The following is a 19,098-nucleotide window of genomic DNA, read 5'->3' on the forward strand; positions in this document are numbered from 1 at the left end:
GAATTCATTATCTTATGGTTGGGCACTAGCTATCGTTAGCATTTGGAAAGCCTGAGGTGCAAATTGACACATTCACTGCCTTTTTCTCAGTATTTCTGTGTTTTCACTTGCCCTCCTGTACAGCATATGTTCTGATCACATTTAAGAAGCTAGATTTAGCCTGTTAAAACTCTTTGTTTTGTGTGTTGTTTTTTTGCCCTGTGGTTCATTTTGAGTAAAGCGCACAGATTTTCTGTGCAAGTAGCAAAAAGTTATGTTTAAAACTGTTTATATTCAGTATGAAGAGTGTGACGAAATCTCATTTATTTGTAGCTTGTTTTTAATCTGATAATAGCAGTTTTATATATATTTGTGGGTTTTTGTTTTGTTGGCTGATTTTTGATTTAAAAAAAACAAAAAGAAACTTGATGTTTGATTTTTGACCAGTTAATAATAGATTTTGTTTGTCTGATGAATAAAAGGGAGGTAAACTTCCTCTTAAACAAAAGTATTTTTATGGGGTCTGAGATGAAGTGTTTTGCTGTGTGCTTGCCTTTACACTAAAGGGAGATCTGTGTATGATTGGGCACAAACTTTAAGGGGAAGGGAGAGAGACAATTCTCTATTTTAATATTAAGCTTGAAACTTGCCTTTTTTTTTTTTTTTTTTTTTTTTTTTATGGAGTTTATAGTGAGTCCTGGATCAGATGACTGTGAATCCTCCCAGTCATGCTGCACTAGGTCTAGCCTGCTTATCTGCATGTCTCCCAGATTGCAAGGTTTCTTCTTCACTCACTTTTTAAAAACACTGCATTTACTCATTAGTTGTTATTAACCTATCTTCTCCACGGTGTGTCTTTGTCCAGTCTCCCTTCCTGAACCTGGGTCTGCCAAAGGTTTCCTCCTGTTGAGAGGGAGGTTGTCCTTCCTGCTTTTGCCATAGCAATTGCTCATAGGGGGCCATTTGAGATATTTTCCCAGTGTTATTGTAGGGTCTTTACAATATAAGCCTTGAGGTAACTCTTGTGATTTGGTGGATATAAATAAAATTGAACAGAACTTATGAATGGTTACAACTGCAGGCATAAAAAATATATCTATATATTAATCTCATATAGAAGAGCAACATTTTATTTACACTGAAATAATGAATTAACAAGTTGCCAGGTAACAGATGAGGACCCAGATTAATGGAAGGACACAACTATTGTTGGTTTCTTCACAGCCATCTATAGGTCAAGGGTCCAAAAATAGGGGGGGGGGAAAGGTGGCAGATCTCTGGGAGAAAACTCCTTGTTGGGACATAAAGGTCAGAAGTGGATGCAAACAGTAACTTGCATAAGGTATGCAGAAGAGCATCTCTGAAGGCACACTGAAGATTTGAAACCGATGCGCTGCAGAAGCTCTCACTGGATGTATGCCTGTCGCCTCAGAACAGGAAACTGATGCCATTGTAACCACAGTGTACCGATCTTGTAACAAAGCTGTTGCTCCCTTTGCTCTATTGCCCTGCTGATTATGAAAGAACACCGCAGTGTTATTTTGTTCTGTCTCTATATTAACAGCGTTTGCGCCTAATGAGTATGTCAGGAAGTACGCATTCTGTATCTGAGGTAGAGCAGGCAGGTTTTTGACTGGTGATGTTATGTGTACCCACAGACGTTGACATAGATCGTTTAAACTGTGTAGGGACTTGTGAAAAGACGCCGTGTTTTCCTGGAAAATGTGCAAACGCCAGATATTAAAACTTTACACCAAATGACAGGTTGGAAACGTTAGGGGAACATACACTGTTTAAAAAAATAAATATTTAAAAAACTTCATATGGGTTATGATTTTGGTTCTGATGTGCAATGTAAATGTTCCCTTTATATTTATATTTAAATTTTTTAGCAGCATCGTTGGAGGGCAGAAAAGCATAAATGTGTTTAGCTGTGTCTGCAGAGTAGAGCGCATCAAAGCACTTTGAGACCATTCTGAAACAGCATTTTCTCTCTGCTACAGTAACAGTAAAGCTAACGCTGTAGATGATGACCCAGAATGTGGAATTAACCTGAAGGTTGAATTTCTTTCTTGTGCAATCTTTAAGAAGATGAACATGACCTTGACAACTGTGCTTAATACATTCAGGTTTATCCACTTGTCCCCCTGTGCTTTTGTTTATATTGAAAATGAGATATTTCTCAGTGTGGTAGGAATATAAGCGTGGGAAAGAGGAAAGGAGAGCATGTCTGAGGCAAATTGGGAGGGTTTTCATCAGCTTGTGACCGGCCTCCCACACATGTGAGGTATTTGTTGGAACTTTCAGGCCAAGCAAGGCCAGACCTTGGAGAACTTCACAGCAACTACTTCCTCATAAATCATGCACAGTTGTAGCAACTTGACAAAAAAACCCTGCTACCTGTCTGTTATGATATCAAAGCTGATTTTTCCCCTTATGTCTCACTGTGCATGATGCTGTGTGTTGCATAAATATAACCTCTGTGACCTTTGGAGTTCAGTTTAAAACATTATGTGTCAAAACCATAATCATTATTCATTCAGGAATCATCAGTTAATCCATGTGTTTCAAGGAGCTTTATTGTCCTTCGCATCACATGTTAACATGAGGTGGAATGAAATTATGTACACATGGTCCCAGAGTGAAAAGAAACAAAATAATGAAGAAACAGAATTTATTTATTTATTTTTTTTAAGTAATAAATGAATAGTTGGGGTTTTTAATTTTATTTTTGTTTTGTTTTTTTGTTTTTGCTTTTTAACAAACAGGAATGACAAGTCATAAAACAATACAAGAAATAATACTATAAGTAGAGTGCAGCAACCTGAGTACCAGTATGGAGTATGGGTATTGAGTGTAGGTATAAATATACAGGGAGTGCAGAATTATTAGGCAAATGAGTATTTTGTCCACATCATCCTCTTCATGCATGTTGTCGTACTCCAAGCTGTATAGGCTCGAAAGCCTACTACCAATTAAGCATATTAGATGATGTGCATCTCTGTAATGAGAAGGGGTGTGGTCTACTGACATCAACACCCTAGATCAGGTGTGCATAATTATTAGGCAACGTCCTTTCCTTTGGCAAAATGGGTAAAAAAAAAAAAAAGGACTTGACAGGCTCAGAAAAGTCAAAAATAGTGAGATATCTTGCAGAGGGATGCAGCAGTCTCAAAATTGCAAAGCTTCTGACGCGTGATCATCGAACAATCAAGCATTTCATTCAAAATAGTCAACAGGGTCGCAAGAAGCGCGTGGAAAAACCAAGGCGCAAAATAACTGCCCATGAACTGAGAAAAGTCAAGCGTGCAGCCGCCAAGATGCCACTTGCCACCAGTTTGGCCATATTTCAGAGCTGCAACATCACTGGAGTGCCCAAAAGCACAAGGTGTGCAATACTCAGAGACATGGACAAGGTAAGAAAGGCTGAAAGACGACCACCACTGAACAAGACACGCAAGCTGAAACGTCAAGACTGGGCCAAGAAATATCTCACGACTGATTTTTCTAAGGTTTTATGGACTGATGAAATGAGAGTGAGTCTTGGTGGGCCAGATGGATGGGCCCGTGGTTGGATTGGTAAAGGGCAGAGAGCTCCAGTCCGACTCAGACGCCAGCAAGGTGGAGGTGGAGTACTGGTTTGGGCTGGTATCATCAAAGATGAGCTTGTGGGGCCTTTTCGGGTTGAGGATGGAGTCAAGCTCAACTCCCAGTCCTACTGCCAGTTTCTGGAAGACACCTTCTTCAAGCAGTGGTACAGGAAGAAGTCTGCATCCTTCAAGAAAAACATGCTTTTCATGCAGGACAATGCTCCATCACACGCGTCCAAGTACTCCACAGCGTGGCTGGCAAGAAAGGGTATAAAAGAAGAAAAACTAATGACATGGCCTCCTTGTTCACCTGATCTGAACCCCATTGAGAACCTGTGGTCCATCATCAAATGTGAGATTTACAAGGAGGGAAAACAGTACACCTCTCTGAACAGTGTCTGGGAGGCTGTGGTTGCTGCTGCACGCAATGTTGATGGTGAACAGATCAAAACACTGACAGAATCCATGGATGGCAGGCTTTTGAGTGTCCTTGCAAAGAAAGGTGGCTATATTGGTCGCTGATTTGTTTTTGTTTTGTTTTTGAATGTCAGAAATGTATATTTGTGAATGTGGAGATGTTATATTGGTTTCACTGGTAAAAATAAATAATTGAAATGGGTATATATTTGTTTTTTGTTAAGTTGCCTAATAATTATGCACAGTAATAGTCACCTGCACACACAGATATCCCCCTAAAATAGCTAAAACTAAAAACAAACTAAAAACTACTTCCAAAAACATTCAGCTTTGATATTAATGAGTTTTTTGGGTTCATTGAGAACATGGTTGTTGTTCAATAATAAAATTATTCCTCAAAAATATAACTTGCCTAATAATTCTGCACTCCCTGTAGGTGTAAATAAATACTTTAGCAGCAAAGGGCATGGTGACCAGCACTGATAAAATGACAGTGTCAGTAGTGATTAAGGTGCTACAATAGCAGTTCTTGTCCATTTATGTATTGAGAAAGTCTCACAGCTTCTGGAATGAAGCTGTTTCTCAGTCTGGTGGTTTTGCACTTGATGCTCCTCAGCCTCCTGCCAGAGTGGAGCGGACAAAGAGTGTGTGTGCTGGGTGAGTGGGGTCCTCATGATACAGGTGGCCATCTTCCTGCCTCTGGAGGTGTATATGTCTGTGACGGTTGGGAGGCTGCCTCCGACAACTCTCTGTGCAGCCTTCATCACCCTCTGTAGAGCTTTCCTCTCTGCCACAGTGCCGTTTCCGTGCCACATATTGATACCAGAGCACAGAACACTCTCCACCGCACATCTGTGAAATGAGATGAGGACTGAGCTCTCCATTCCCACACGCTTCCACTTCCTCAGGAAGTAGAGCCTCTGGTGAGACTTCCTTATCAGGCTGGAAGTGTTGTTTTTCCTCCACCAATCCTTTAAGTGTTCCACCTACTTCCTGTAGCCAGTCTCATCATTGTCTGCAAACTTTACAATATGACAGCCTGGGTGGTTGGGTGAGCAGTCATATGTAAGCAGCGTGAACAGGAGGGGGCTTGGCACACAGCCCTGAGGCTAGCCAGTGTTGAGGACTATGGAAGATGAGGAGACGTTGTGGATCCTCACAGACTGCGGTCTGTTGGTCAGGAAGTCCAGAACCCAGTTACAAAGAGAGGAGCTCAGTCCCAGGGTCAGCCATTTATGTTTTTGATTTTACATCATTTACACTAAAAATAAATAAATTCTGGAGTCTTTAAAATGATATATACAAAACACAGACTGATATGTTTTTTACCACCTTTATACTCCATTTGAGAACTCAAATCACTCCCTACTGTAAGTTTTATTCAACGCGGACACCCATCGGAGCGACTTAGTATCTCAATATATTAATAGGTACGACTCATCAATATAGTAAACGTGAGTATCTGCCAGAGAAATATTCTCGGTGTGCTGTGTTTTAATCAACAGAGTTTTCATGGCCACATTTTGAATTCAGTGGAAGGTGGACGGTGCCTGTGCTCCTCTGATGGACGATGCTTTGACTCGGGAGTGAGATAGTGGAGTCTTACAGGTCACCTTTTTACCACTGATAGTGGTAAAAAGGTGCCTGGAAAGCAGTTTTTTTTCATAGCTGAACTCCAACAAGGGACGAGATCAGGATTTTCATTTTATAGAAATTAGGCTGAGTAGTTCACTCGCCATAAAAACGAGAGCAAAACTGTATGTGTGTGCTGTTGGGGAAATGAACAGTTTTCCACAGGCAAGGTTAGAAATGCAGTTCTTTAGTTACATAGTATCATAGTACATATAGAGTCATAGTATCTTTATTGTTTACAAGCATGGACAGAAACTTGTACAGTATCCCTTATATCACAAATCAGAATAGGATTACATTTGTATCGCATTTCTTACCATTCCTCAGGCTGTCCTTAGACTGGTACCAGCTGGCCTAAACAGCCTCCCTCATGTTTGTTGAAACCTTTTTGCTTTGTCTCCGCAGCATTTGTGGAAGACACAAGGTCATTCTTCTCATGAGATAACACTAAAGTCTGTGCAAGGCCCCTTCTGGCTTTGTTTTCAAAGAAATGTTAGCACAGAGGCGATTCTAGGATCAGAGCTTTGAGGGTGCTGAGAACCCAGAGAGCTGCCCAGCCATGCAAGATCATCTTTACTCATCACGATGAGACTCCTTCCCTGTCAGTCCCTGCATCCTTAAATGTCTCCAGTCGTCCCGAGTTCTCTCTGACTGTCTCCTAGGTGCATTTAAACCCCTCCTACTCAATGTCCTCGTCGTCTGTTGTCTTTGTGTCTGTTATCAGTCATCATAATTTTACCATCTCTGTGCAAGTCTGCAATTTTTTTTTTAATTAAATCATAAGATTCTTAAATTCATCAAGTCTCTCTGTGCCTGGGTCCTCGTCACAAAACATCACATCGCTGTTTTGTGCATTTTAACACAATTTCAATCAATCAAAGCTTTATTCGTCACATGCAGGTTGCCCTGCAGTGAAATGGGGAAAGTACAAGAGGAAAAAAAGAGACCCCTACTCATGCTATGCTTCCATGGTAGGACAGCATGAGAACAGGAAACAAAAAAACTCCTCTGCACAAAAAAGCACATAAATGTCCACAGCACAACATTGTGAAGACATGACAAGCCACAGGGGTGGGTGGGGGGTGAGGAGTAATCCGAAGCGAACACAGCAGCCGCCCTGCACAGCGCTACCATTCCAGCGCGGCACACAGACCCGCCGTGTTCCCTCGCAGGAAACAAGCATCAAAGGCGTTGGAAAGGGAGGGGGGATGAGTGAGTGCCTATCAGTGTAAGTGTATGTGTGTGCGTGTCCATAGTTCAGCTGAGACAGTGTCCTTCGCCCTATCAGGCTAAGTAAACAGTCCTCCAGCCAATCCAGGTGTCCTTGCATGGGATGGGAAGAATAGCCGTAACACAGTTGTTATCAGGGAGTGATTGTTTGGCTCCAGCCTTGGGCCTGCAGCTGGCGCCGTGATGGGGATCCGCAATGTTCATGTTGATTTTGTTGCGAGCAGCCCAGGAGAATTTTCAGGCTGCCCTAACACCGACACTGGTCTCTCGATCTCCCGTTGGAGAGTCGCGAGCCTCCCCATGATGGTATCAAACTTCTGTTCCATGGTGTTATCATTCTTTTGATTCTGAGACCTCACAACTGCAGTGATCCGTTCCGCGATGTCTTCCAACTGTCGCTCAAGGGTCTCATTTTGAGCAGGCCTCTCTCTGATGTATCCCCCCATACGCTCAATGGTGTTGTTTTGAGCCTTCACAGCAGCTGCAAGCGTCTCCAAGGTGTTGACCATATTAGGTTCGTTGTGAGAGGTTGCGCCTCGTTCCATTGCTTCGATTCCAGCGGGCAGCCTTGGGGGGGTTTGAACAGCCGGTTCCGCTCTCTTCCCCAAATCCCCACATTTGTGAAAGAAAAGCAAAACACTTTTTTGAAAAGTCTGTAACAAAACCATCAAATCTGATAAAGGTTATTTAAATAATCTTAAAAGACTACTATTGCAAAAGAAGAATGGATTGGAATAAAAAAATACATATCCTAATCTTAATTACTGGGGGAGAATAATGAATGATGCTCATAGTGAGTAAGAAGTAAAGTGAGTGCATTTTTTGGACAGAGATTCACTTTTAATGTGTATGTATAATATAATACAGATACATAAAAAATACACTCCAAAAATAGAAGTGTTATGTATGTGTGTGTGTGTCAAAAGGTGACCCTGCGAAGGCTCCCCAGACCTGCTGGCACTAGGGAGTCCAGCAGTTCACCTAAACATACTCAAACAGATATAGATGTGTTTACCATACCACATATCAGAAAGAGAAGGTGCGACCTCTCTCATGACCTTAGAATATGTGTGGTATGCCAGGACACTCTGTGTACCATAAAAGAGGAGTACGTTCACTCTTTTCCAGAGTGTCCTGGCATACCACACATAGTCTTTGCAGACTACTAAGGGTCAGACATTCTATCTGTGAGAGTTGATATTTTTTATATTGTCATTTATGCTTAGATATATATAATCATTTGTATGCTGATAAAAATCATTTTCATTATTAGGTCTGATCAGGTCTGCACTTGTGTACCATGAGATGAGAGGAAGCGGCCTCGACATTATAATTTCCGTTATAGCTTTAGAAACCAGACTGTTCTGTTCTATAAAAGTGTGAGACTTCACACCTTTAAATGTTCATTTGAGACATGAACTATTGCAAGCTCCTGTTTTTATCGTTTAGCAAGATGCTTACTTCTGCTTTTCTGCATACCTTTTCTCCATACCTCATACACACACATTAAGTTCATTGAAAGGTTGTATGTCTATGTATGGTATGGCTGAAAACACACACATCCCCACACACAGAATACAGATACATTGATGCAGATATGCCTGCTTGAGAATGTCACGTGTATTTGCAATCGCATATTCATGTATGTGACAATAAAAAGGGCTGTAGCGAAGGAGTCAGTCGAAGTTGGCCGAGTTCAGGTGAAGGGATCTTTTAGATTTTTTCTTTTATTTTAACCTATTTCCTGTTTCACTTTAGTAACAGGTTGGAATTTTGTGTTGTAAGATTTATGAGTTTCATGCTTTCATAGTGGTACTTGGGAGAGCTTGACATTTTCTCACTGTTTGGCACTTTCTGATGCGCAAATGTGGTGCATGTACTACAGCAGTCATAAAGACAACTAGATGGTCCAAAAGTTGGCCTACCTATTATTGGCTGCGGTTTTAGTAGAGTTTTGGCTGAACCACATTAAAATATATCAATAATTTTAATCTCCCCAATCAATTATAATGTTATGTTGGAATGTTGTTAAAGAGGGTAAAAAAAAATGTATCAACCCGGTTTGTTTTTCAGATTCCTTATAGCAGCTTTAATATATGGAGAACACAACTTCCTGATTGTATGAGTAAAATTCAGTCTTTTTTTCTTTGTCAGTTTAACAGTTTCTGTTGTGCCTGTCACTGTTCCCTGTCTATTTTCTTACCTGGTTCTTCCTGACCTTGCCCTTTCTCCTCACGTTCCCCTCTTTCGTCTCTCCCTCTTTGGACTGACAATCATACACAAATAGATTGGATTCAATTAGATGAAAAATTACATTAATATGAAAACAATACTATTAAGATCACTAATAAAAAAGTCATCTCTCGGTGTACTTTCAACCAAAAGGCAAATAACCAAACCACATGTACACCTAATAAAAGCAATAAATATTGAAACACTGATCCAACATTATTCTTGACTGATGGATCATTTGATCTTACACTTTTACCTGGATGTGGCTCCTTTTTTTTTTTTTTTTTTGAAAAAACTCCCTTATATCCATTATGAACCTGGCTGTCTCTGTACACAAACACACACACAACAGGAGTTATAAGGCTAATGGGCATCCAGTCAGTTAGCTAGTTAGTACCTTGGGTTTAATATCGTCACATGACAAAATAACCAACGGACTGTAGGGTAGCAAACATCGTCGTAAAAGTCGAAGGAGCTTGGAAAGAAAAGCATCTGGACTTCTTTAAGTTGCTTGAAGACGTTTCACCTCTCATCGGAGAAGCTTCTTCAGTTCTAAGGTCAAATGGTGGAGAGTCCCAGATTTAAACCCTGTGGGAGTAGTCCCTCAAGAGGGACAAAATGGACCCCCTAATGATCCTCTACCTAATCACATGAGCCAAGGTGTGAAAACGGGAGTGGGTCACAATCAGCCAGGGTTTCGGGTGAGCTCATTGTGAAACCTGGCCCCACCCTATCATGTGATTTCTTGATGTCAGATGGCCCAGGGTGTGAGTGGGCATTAAGGCGTCTGGGAAGGGATCTCAAAACTGGATTATAGATGGCAGACAGTTGGTGTCGTAAACCACCGCCTCTGTTCAAAGATGGTCGCTCACAATGGACATAAATGGCATCTTTTACTCCTCTTTCAAACCATCTGTCTTCTCTGTCCAAAATGTGAACATTGGCATCCTCGAAAGAGTGACCTTTGCCCTTTAGATGCAGATAGACTGCTGAGTCTTGTCCCGTGGAGGTGGCTCTTCTATGTTGTGCCATGCGCTTGTGAAGTGGCTGTTAGGTCTCTCCAATGTAGAGGTCTGGGCATTCCTCGCTACAAACTAAACTCAGGAGAGTTTTCTCCAAGCACGACATCCCAGTGTATTACAGACCCAGCAACACACTCAGACAAAAACCAGTTCATCCGAATGACAAAACTCCTGAACACAAACTTAACAATTAGTGTATGCTGTACAGGATGACTGAGAATCTTCACAGACATATCGTCGAAAAAAACGTTTTCAACACTGCAGGTTACCTGGGTGTAATGTTTTTCAGCTAAAAAGAAACATGGTCTGACTTCTACCTATATAAAGAGTAACTGAAGGTTAAATGCAGCTAACATGTCCTGTTTTAAGCTACGCACTCACACATCCGCTCTGCTGCTTCTCGGCCACCATCGCTCTGGCAGAAAGGGCGCTAGAGTCAGTTAGGGGAGAGGTGGGCTGGACCAAACCATTTCTTTTGGGGGGGGGATAGCTATACTTTTGTTGTTAAACTATTACGTCTCAACCAAGCACTGTATGGTTTTTATAATTTTAGTAGTGTGTCACACAAATAGCAAACATTCAAACAGTCAAAAAAAAGTAAAAAAAAGTTTCAGGTCGATGAAATAATAGAAAGCATAGAAATAAAACAATAGCCAACTGAAAATTGGGTATTAATGTATGTAGGCTCAAAGGGGGGAAAAAAAACAAGAAAGCTAATATAAGTTACAAATAAAGATTTCTCAAAGACTCATATTGAACAAATTGTACATTAATCTTCAGTTTGGGATAATAAAGTCGTTTATTTCCTCAAGCAGCTTGCAAAATATCTCATCCTTTCACTGCTGTTTCTGTCTGTGTGCTGGGAACAGACAGGACAAACAGGACATGTCGGCCTTGTGATAAAAGATTATGACTGGAAGATGAGTTGAATTCAGTCTGAAGGGGTGTGCAGTTATAAGAAAATTCGTTACAAACTGCTGATGCACATAGGTGGATCGACAATAATGACATGAGGAGAGTTGTGGCACAACTGGTCTTCCACAGCCCTTGAAGCACAGCTACTCCCTCTCTTGGCCAGCTCTCTGAAGACAAGGGTTTTTGAAACAATCCTGTGAAGTCACAAACTTCAAGATACTTCAACGAGGAAACAAGCAGAAGAGCCCTAATTTTCTGACATCAACAGCCTGCAGCAGGATCAGCGTGTCTTTCACTTTTTACCTTTAAAGAATGAACAGATTAGACAAAGCATGGGGGTGAAGCAGGTTAGATGCGATTGCTTGGCGTTCATTATAAAGGTGGGTGTGGCATAGACCACATTACTACCCAGCGGACGGAACATGTGACGCTACGCTGTCTTACTACTACCAGCGTCGTTTGAATCCACGGTTAAAGCTCACTGCAGCTGCGAGACCCTCCAGCTCCACAGGTAAGCACCCAACCTAACTGCTTCAGCATACTGCGGTATTAGACACCACGGAGAAACTTTGTTATCCAGAAAGTAGCGGCTCCGCGTTTGTTTAATGTTCCTGCTCACGTTCCTCCTAAAGTTTAATTAGTTCATTAGTTAAAACGGACTTTTTTTTTAGTCAACTCTGAGACAAGTCACAGCAACAAATCCTCTGATATTTTGTGCAATATGTGGACCTTTGTTTTGCGTCGTGTCCAGGACGGCAGGAAGCTGCTTTAACAGACTGACATGCAGCGCCACCCGATGGTGACAGTGTAATTGCAGCTGCATTTCCTCCCATCTTTCTTTCAGCTTTATTTCAAGGAGTTTTACAAAACTTCTGAATTTAGAATAATTTCGAGTTTTATACACAGTCACCCTCTCAATTTTTAGAGGCTCAAAAGTAACCGTACTAACTCAAATAAGGATTGTTTTTAATACTTGGATGAAACTCTTGTGTTTGATGTTTTTAACCCATGGGCATCATCAGGTGCTTTACTGCAGCCACCTTCAGTTACTTGGTTGAGATCAGTTGACTTGTGTGGAGTTATGTTATATTATATGTGATAGTATTAGCTTGCTGGGTTATATAGAGTAATAATATTATCTAGCTGCATTGTAGTATGTATTATCTTAGGGTCAGGCCTTTGTGCAAAGACAGCCTTCTGTGTGAAGCTGTAGGAGAAAAATAGTCAGAGAGAGAAAACAGCATTTACAGGAAATGGTGCAGAAAAAGCATCACTAACAGCTGTCTAACACATCTGGATAAGTATAGAGTGGAAAGCAGAACTAGGTAGCGAAGCTTAAGGTGCCTAAAGAGTTCATTTAAAAGCCACCTGCATAGGTAAGAAATGAGGGCACGTGCAGGGAAGCAGAAGTTGGGGAGGAGAACCACGCAAGGAGGTGTTTTTATTGAAACTGCGCATGAATAATTTGGACAACAACACAGAGTACTAAGCATACAGGAAAAGCAGGTGTGAAAGGAGGAAATCTGGTAAGAAATACTATATCTGTAACAGACTGAGGGCGCACCCATCGGCTCTGCAGGAGGTTTCGCGCTGTGCGCATCTCCCAGGTACATGGTGAATAAAGAATTGTTGGATTGAAGCGTTCTGTCTCGAGTTGTTTCTTTTACCAGGTCAGAATCCAAAAATCAGGGAGGGACAATCGGTCCGACACTTGCCTTAGCTGTTTCTTTGTTTTGAAAAGCTCAGGTTGCTTTTGCAGCGTGCTTGGGGTCATTATTTATTAGGACTGTGAAGCGTGGTCCACATTTAGCAGCATCTGAGCAGAAAGTGTAGCCCGTGAGCTGTTTCTCCTGTGAGCATCTGAAAAGTGTGGACTAGAGTTTGGCTACCGTCAAACTGAAAACGAGCTGAATTTCTTTTCAGTGAAAGAGTCAAAACTTGTTTAAACTTTCATGCTTTAATTTCAGTTGTGAATAACATGTAGGTTTATAACATTGCATTTTTATTTATATTTTACTAATAAAAAAACTCGTTTATTTACAGCATCCAGAGTTTGTTTTTTTTTAATTGGGTTTGTAATTTGTTCCCATTCCCTTAGTTGAATCTATAAAAATGCCAACGATAACACACCGCGATTGACAAAAATTGTATTTTTGTACCAACAAGGAGATTCCCAAAGAGCGATTAGCCAACACACACAGTATGAGAATCCCCCTCCCTACCAGGAGACATCTCCCGTGTCTCTACCATAACTCTGCATGAGGTGAACAAACCAGCATTGCTTTGAAACTCAAGCTCCATCTTGGGTTTTCAGGTGGTGTTTTTCTACAGTTGCAGCATGCAGCCAGGTAAGTCATGCCTTCTACTAACTGTATGTAAGCTTGCTGCATATAGCCCATTCTCTTTCTGTAATTCCTCCATTTGTAGGTGTTTTAAGAAGAAGCCAGCTGCTGGATTCTCTGAAGGCGTACCTGAGCAACAAGGAGAGACTACAACCCATAATAGGTGTGCCGCAGCAAATCCCACTTTTAGTGTGTAAACGGTTCTTTATTCAGTGTGTGCTGAAGTAATATGTGTTTTTAATGTGCACTTAGGCTTGGGCTGCATTACAGAATGTGTGAAGGCTGGTGCGTGGAGCACAGAAGCGCTGTACGTGTGTGGGGCGTGCGTGTGTCGCCTCAGTAAGGCTGACATGCGTAACCACATACTGGGAAGTCTCCACAGATTCAACTACATTGTAAGTAGTACTGGAGAAGGATTGGTGACAGCAGATCATGTGCTGCGTTGGATTTTACTAACAGATTATGGTTTGTTTGTTTTTAAAAGAAAACCTGGCACCCTCACTTGGTATCAAAATGGCAGGAGAGCTCCGACCTGTCCAAGCTGGCGTGGCCGCTGATGGAGATGGCCAAGAAGCTTGAGGAAAAAGAGGGACCGGGAGACATCCAGGTCTGTTGCTTTTATTGTGCGTGCTTTCTTGTAGTCATAAACTGCAAATTATTGTGGATGCTCATATGTTTTTGCACCTTCATACGAAGTTGTTAGAGGTTGAAGATGGTGTATACCAGAGGATGGAAACATCCAGTGAAAATGACGGTCAGTGAATGTTTGACTGTTCTTTCCCCATCTCACTGTCTTGTCTTGATTACTCTCACTTTTTATGTTTTTGGCAATTTTTCTGCATGCACGTGATTATTTTTCCCTTCATAAGTATCTTTTCATCTCTCTGATACTGCAGCAGCAACTCTCATAGGTTCCTTAAGAGATGCACAGGGTGAAACTGAGAGTTATCCAGAGACTACAGCTTTGCACTATCCCACTGAATCCCAGAGGACTGTAGTGTTTGCACAGAACCAGCCCACACGGTCCAAGAAATCCTTCAAGGCTGACACAAACTCAGGCAAGATCTCAGCGCACACTAACAAGCCAGCACCGCAGCTGATGCATGCAAACTTTGATCCTTCTGTTAAGTCAGAGGTCTACTTAGTCAACCCGTTCACATCCCAGTTGGATTCTCCCGAACCCTTTGTGTTTTCAGAGCACACCAGCAGCTTTCCTGATGACTACACTGGAACCAAGACTCTCATAGGTGAGAACACACAAAGAATGGCACCAAAAGAGTTAAAAAAAACAAAAAATAATAATAAAAAAAGGCCTTGAAGTTGCACGGTTGTGGCGGACTGCAAACTCTTTCATGTGCCTCTCCAGTAAAGTTTCTCATCTCACAGTCCAACTCCAGTCTCGAACCACAGCTGGTGATCGTAATTCCCATGAAATGGAAATGTTCTTTATTTTTTTTGTTTCTCATGTTTTCAACAGGTCTCGACTGTGTGGTCGAGTATAGAAGTGAAGATGGCTGCTCTTACTGTTTCTTATGCCACTGCTGCCGCATCAAATCCAACAAGAAGGACATCACTGAACACCTGACCAGCCCCTCACACCTCATCAACTATTTGGTCTGTTTGTTCTGGATCAGTTACCAGAATAGATTATAGCAAAGGTTCTTTAGTATTATGCATGCAAAAAGCGAGGTAAGTATAGTTTAAAGTTAGTGAATATAATTTTTTATAGATGGAAACTCATCCTGAGGAGGTGACTGCGGAGCTTAAAGACAAACCTCACCTTCTTCAGTCTTTGGCAAAGAAAGTGGAGCGAGAAACGGGGCGAGGAGAGTTGAAGGTATCCCTTTTTCTTTGCAGCACAGAATTTCCTGCTGGGATTCTGCCACATGTGACGTGACTCTCAGTGTCTTTTCCCCCAAACAGTCTTGGTTTCACCTGTACTTGTCTGTCCTTTAGTTTATAAACCTCTCATGTTCTCAGGTAGTGCATGTTCCAGAAAACCTTTGTGCGCTACTCACTGGCAAAAGTTACCACTGGTGTAAGTATGGGTTATTTTTCTTTTGCTTGGCCATAAACCATTCACTTCATTTTCTACATCTCTGCTCTTGTAAGTATAACATTTACCTGCCTCCTTTTTTTTTTTTTTGACAGCAGGTCTGTGATAGATCAAACCACTGCAAAAAACAGGCTTTTTTTTTTCCTGACGTGTCATTATTGAAACATTCAGTTAAAAAGCAGGACAAAATAGACCTATCGTAGAGTTGTTCTACAGGCACAGACACAGGTACCCACTCAGTGATTTGTTGAAAGTGTTATACTCTAAATACAGTTGTGGTCAGAAATCTTTTTTAAGGAGAAAAAAAAAAAAGAGAGAAGAAGGTTACATCCAGTCATCCTGGGCATGAATATCATGGCATTTCTGGGCTTTTAATGATTTCTTTGAACTGTTCTTTTTCCAGGGTGAAGTGATTGATTCTTTGAGTTCATTTAAATCTGTTTGTTTCCTGGCACAGAACCAGCTTTAAGTGTAGTCCACAAATTTACAAATTAGTTGAGGTCGGGACTTCGGGAAGGCCATTCCAGCAGCTTAATATTAGCCTGCTTTATCCATCCCCAAAACCAATTTTTATTAACTTTTTGAACCATTATATTATTGGCACATCTGTGTTCAATTTGAACCATCTAGCTGTTAATTTGAGGTGAAGTTGAAATATGTGCTACCACCACAATACTTGAAAGTTGGTGCCATGCTCTCAGGTTTGAAAACCTCACCTTCATAGCTGCAAACAGCTCAATCTTTCTGACCATAAAACGCTTTGGTTTTATGTTCAGCTTGACGGTGTCAATTTTTGGAGCACAGGTTTCTTTCTTGCAGTATAAACCTGTGGACCGTGAATGTGTTCCTGGGTCATTCCTGAACATCCCAACCAATTTAAAAATGTCAAAAGACATTGTGGAACCTTTACCACCACTTATTTAAAAATGTAAGCGAGTGTATGTATATTTATACAACTGTATACTTATGTGTACAGTTATGCTATAACTGGATTTTTACAGAGAAGTGTAACTTTTATGCCGTCTGAATTTTGCCTGGATCACGTTTTGTCAGTGCATCTTTGGCACTCACCATGCAGAGTGTGTCCTTTGTTCAGTGCAGTTTCCCACTTGTCAGGGATGTCGGCTCTCTAGATTTTCTTGTATTCATTAATGCCCACTTGAATTTTTTTTTTTTTTTTTTTTTTCCCCCCCCCCACCCAGTGTTCCTTGCATTTCTTTATTTTATTTTATTTTTGTATGCCACTGTATTGTTTTGGATATTTTCCAGGCATAAAGATGCTGCAATCTGGATGGAAAGGTGCTGACATTAAAAAAAAGGAAGTGGATGCCAAAGGTTTGTATCTTTGCAAGCTAGAGTTCACACTTTCTCAGCAAACTGCTTTTAACTTATTCCTTTTCTTTATGTCTAAGGGCTGAGCATGAACCAGACATCCGCTGAAGGCATGTCAGAGAAATGCACTTTAATGAAGTCAAAGAGGAAGAAAAGAGTAAAAGCAAAGAGAGAGACTGTTTTTAATGTCAGCCTGCCTATTACCAAAGGTTTATTACTGATGAAGAGGATGTCTTTCAGCAGCAAAAGCCTCCCTCCATCAGCTACATCCCCTCCCTTTAATTTAGATCTCACGTCCTCCCCGGGGTCAGAGATTGTGGAGTTAGACTGTGATGGTTTGTCATCTGAACTAAACCATGCAGAAACCTCTCCACTACAGCACAGCCCCTGTGATGGAGGTCCAGAGACTGGTGGGTACACGCCAGAAGGAAACTTTACAATCCCCCATTTTCAAAACAGAGATGGTTATGTCAGTGACGGCGTGCACATCAGTCAGTCTGAAGACATAACAGGGAGAAACGACTATGTTTACTGGGAAAGAAGGGAGAACAGGCATCATGACGACCAAGAAAAGTCAGCCGAGATATCTTCTAAAAAGTGGGAAAATGAAGAGATGCATAATGAAGCAGTGTTTCCTGCTGTGCCATCTTCCTCTAACTCTTCCTACGGACATAGGGAGTGTTGGACCGAGGAGGGGTATAAGCCAGCTGCAGAGGATAAGAATGGAACAAGAGAGCAGGGTTTGAGAGAAGAGGCACGCATAGACGCTGGTCCACATTATTACCAACAACACTTTCAGAATCCGCACATGCCGTGCGATAATGCAAGTCTTCAGACGGGCAGTGTAAGTGGGTATTACGATGTATGGGGTCATCTGGGTCCTTGTATAAATAGTGCTGGTGTGAACATGCTAACTCAATCAGTAGATCCCTGTGTGTACAGCGGCAGCATTGCACACTACACAGCGCTCACCAATGACTGTGCCCAGGCAGCTCCACACAATTATGGGATACCGACTACATCTTATGAAGCCAGTCAAGGACAGCGTGGGTGGATGTCTTACCCCAGCTACAACACTGGCTCTCTGGCAAACCCTGGCCAGCACTTTCTCCCTCCGGTCTGCAGTAGTGTTACGGACTGGAGTCTAACACACTCTTATGCCTTCAGCCAACCTTCTAAACCTCAGTGTGCTGCGTCCCAAACTGATCTGTATTTCAGCTGAATCAAATCACATTTGGATGGTCCAGCGGGGGATTTACTTGCAATGTGACTTTTTTTTTTTTTTTTAATATTCTTTATTTTTTTATTATAGTTCTGCTGATTTCTGTAATGAATGTGAGCCTGCTGATGGAGGTGCAGTAATATAAGCAGTGTCGGGTTTTTTTTTTTTTTTTTTTTTTTTTGTTTTGTTTTTTTTGTCTGCTGGGACTTTTAGGTTTAAACTTTGTGGAGACTGAAAGTCAAAGAGCACCAATGAGGTGAAACAGCACTCCTTATCCACTAATCCAGTCGTTATAAGAGAAGTAGAAGAATTGAAGATACTGGGCATCTAAATAGAACTCACTCGTGTATTTCCAAGTTCACATTCAGTGAAGGCTGAGAAACGTGCCCGTAAACACTAAACAGCTGCCTGTGTGTATATTTTTATTCTTTTATTGTGTTTGTTATGAAGTTGTTCAAACTGGCTATTTGTTTTCTGTTTTTGACCGTTACAGCAGTGTTTTTTTTTTTTTTTTTTTGTTTTGTTTTGTTTTTTGTTTTTTTTGTTTGTTTTTTTTAAATCTACATTTATGCCTTTTTAACTCCAGAAAACAAGACAAATGTGTGAAACATCACATTAGGTTTAAGTGGATTCACTGTATTTTTTTAGGAGAAATATTGAGATATGTTTGACTGCTTTTATGAAATTAAAAAACAGTTTTTTAAAACAGTTCTGACCCGTGTGGCTGAATTTTTATTTTATTTTTTTTTGCACCAGTAGAGTTTGAACTTTAACCAATTATGTGACCAAATATCGTTTTCCTTGCAGGTTCAAACAAAAGAGTTTGTTATTTTTCCTTTCAAGCAGTCACGGTAGGTTATGTAATGTCCTGTGGCGTAATACTCACAAGCTTGCTCAAATTCAGCGAGGAAACACAAACTTTGTCCACTCAGCGATTAATGCAGATCACTGTAAAAAGCCAGTCTTACTGTAAATATTAAAACACGTTAATGGTTCTGTGTTTGCTTTGGAGTAAGTTTGACTCTGTAGTACGCCCATTATTCAATACCTTGCAGAACCATGTTTATCAGCAATAACGTAGTGGCTTTCTGTGCAAGCTCATCTTTTCAGTTCTGAGGTCTTGTGGTGC

At 41.1% G+C, this 19,098-nt stretch overlaps 2 protein-coding genes across 7 annotated transcripts; one reads left to right on the forward strand and one right to left on the reverse strand.

Annotated features, from left to right (window-relative positions):
- Nucleotides 1–5,282: 5,282 nt before the first annotated feature.
- LOC308384374 (uncharacterized protein) lies at nucleotides 5,283–10,927 on the reverse strand. 4 transcript variants are annotated; one of them, XR_013969318.1, is made up of 4 exons: nucleotides 10,372–10,927; nucleotides 9,478–10,273; nucleotides 9,052–9,114; nucleotides 5,295–7,447 (listed from the first exon to the last, which is right to left on the reverse strand). XR_013969318.1 is itself a non-coding variant. In XM_080862885.1 (3 exons), exons 1-3 carry the CDS (start codon nucleotides 10,511–10,513, stop codon nucleotides 7,049–7,051), a joined length of 492 nt encoding a protein of 163 aa, XP_080719011.1. In that variant the 5' UTR covers nucleotides 10,514–10,538; the 3' UTR covers nucleotides 5,296–7,048. The 4 variants fall into 4 exon arrangements, 1 of the variants encoding a protein (XP_080719011.1); XM_080862885.1 differs by lacking the exon at nucleotides 9,478–10,273 and having other exon boundaries at nucleotides 5,296–7,447; nucleotides 10,484–10,538; XR_013969319.1 differs by having other exon boundaries at nucleotides 5,297–7,447; nucleotides 9,478–10,568.
- Nucleotides 10,928–11,243: 316 nt separating this feature from the next.
- LOC308384373 (uncharacterized protein) lies at nucleotides 11,244–18,662 on the forward strand. Of its 3 annotated transcripts, none has more exons than XM_080862884.1 (13): nucleotides 11,244–11,528; nucleotides 13,184–13,365; nucleotides 13,445–13,522; nucleotides 13,612–13,754; nucleotides 13,844–13,966; nucleotides 14,056–14,113; nucleotides 14,259–14,417; nucleotides 14,556–14,606; nucleotides 14,837–14,973; nucleotides 15,089–15,196; nucleotides 15,340–15,397; nucleotides 16,685–16,750; nucleotides 16,828–18,662. In XM_080862884.1, exons 2-13 carry the CDS (start codon nucleotides 13,356–13,358, stop codon nucleotides 17,967–17,969), a joined length of 2,133 nt encoding a protein of 710 aa, XP_080719010.1. In that variant the 5' UTR covers nucleotides 11,244–11,528; nucleotides 13,184–13,355; the 3' UTR covers nucleotides 17,970–18,662. The 3 variants fall into 3 exon arrangements, with proteins under 3 accessions (XP_080719010.1, XP_080719008.1, XP_080719009.1); XM_080862882.1 differs by having other exon boundaries at nucleotides 11,374–11,528; nucleotides 14,256–14,417; XM_080862883.1 differs by having other exon boundaries at nucleotides 11,401–11,528; nucleotides 13,332–13,365; nucleotides 14,256–14,417.
- Nucleotides 18,663–19,098: the final 436 nt, after the last annotated feature.

The sequence above is a fragment of the Rhamphochromis sp. 'chilingali' genome, assembly GCF_963969265.1.
Source record: "Rhamphochromis sp. 'chilingali' genome assembly, chromosome: 17".
In the NCBI taxonomy this organism is placed as follows: domain Eukaryota; kingdom Metazoa; phylum Chordata; class Actinopteri; order Cichliformes; family Cichlidae; genus Rhamphochromis; species Rhamphochromis sp. 'chilingali'.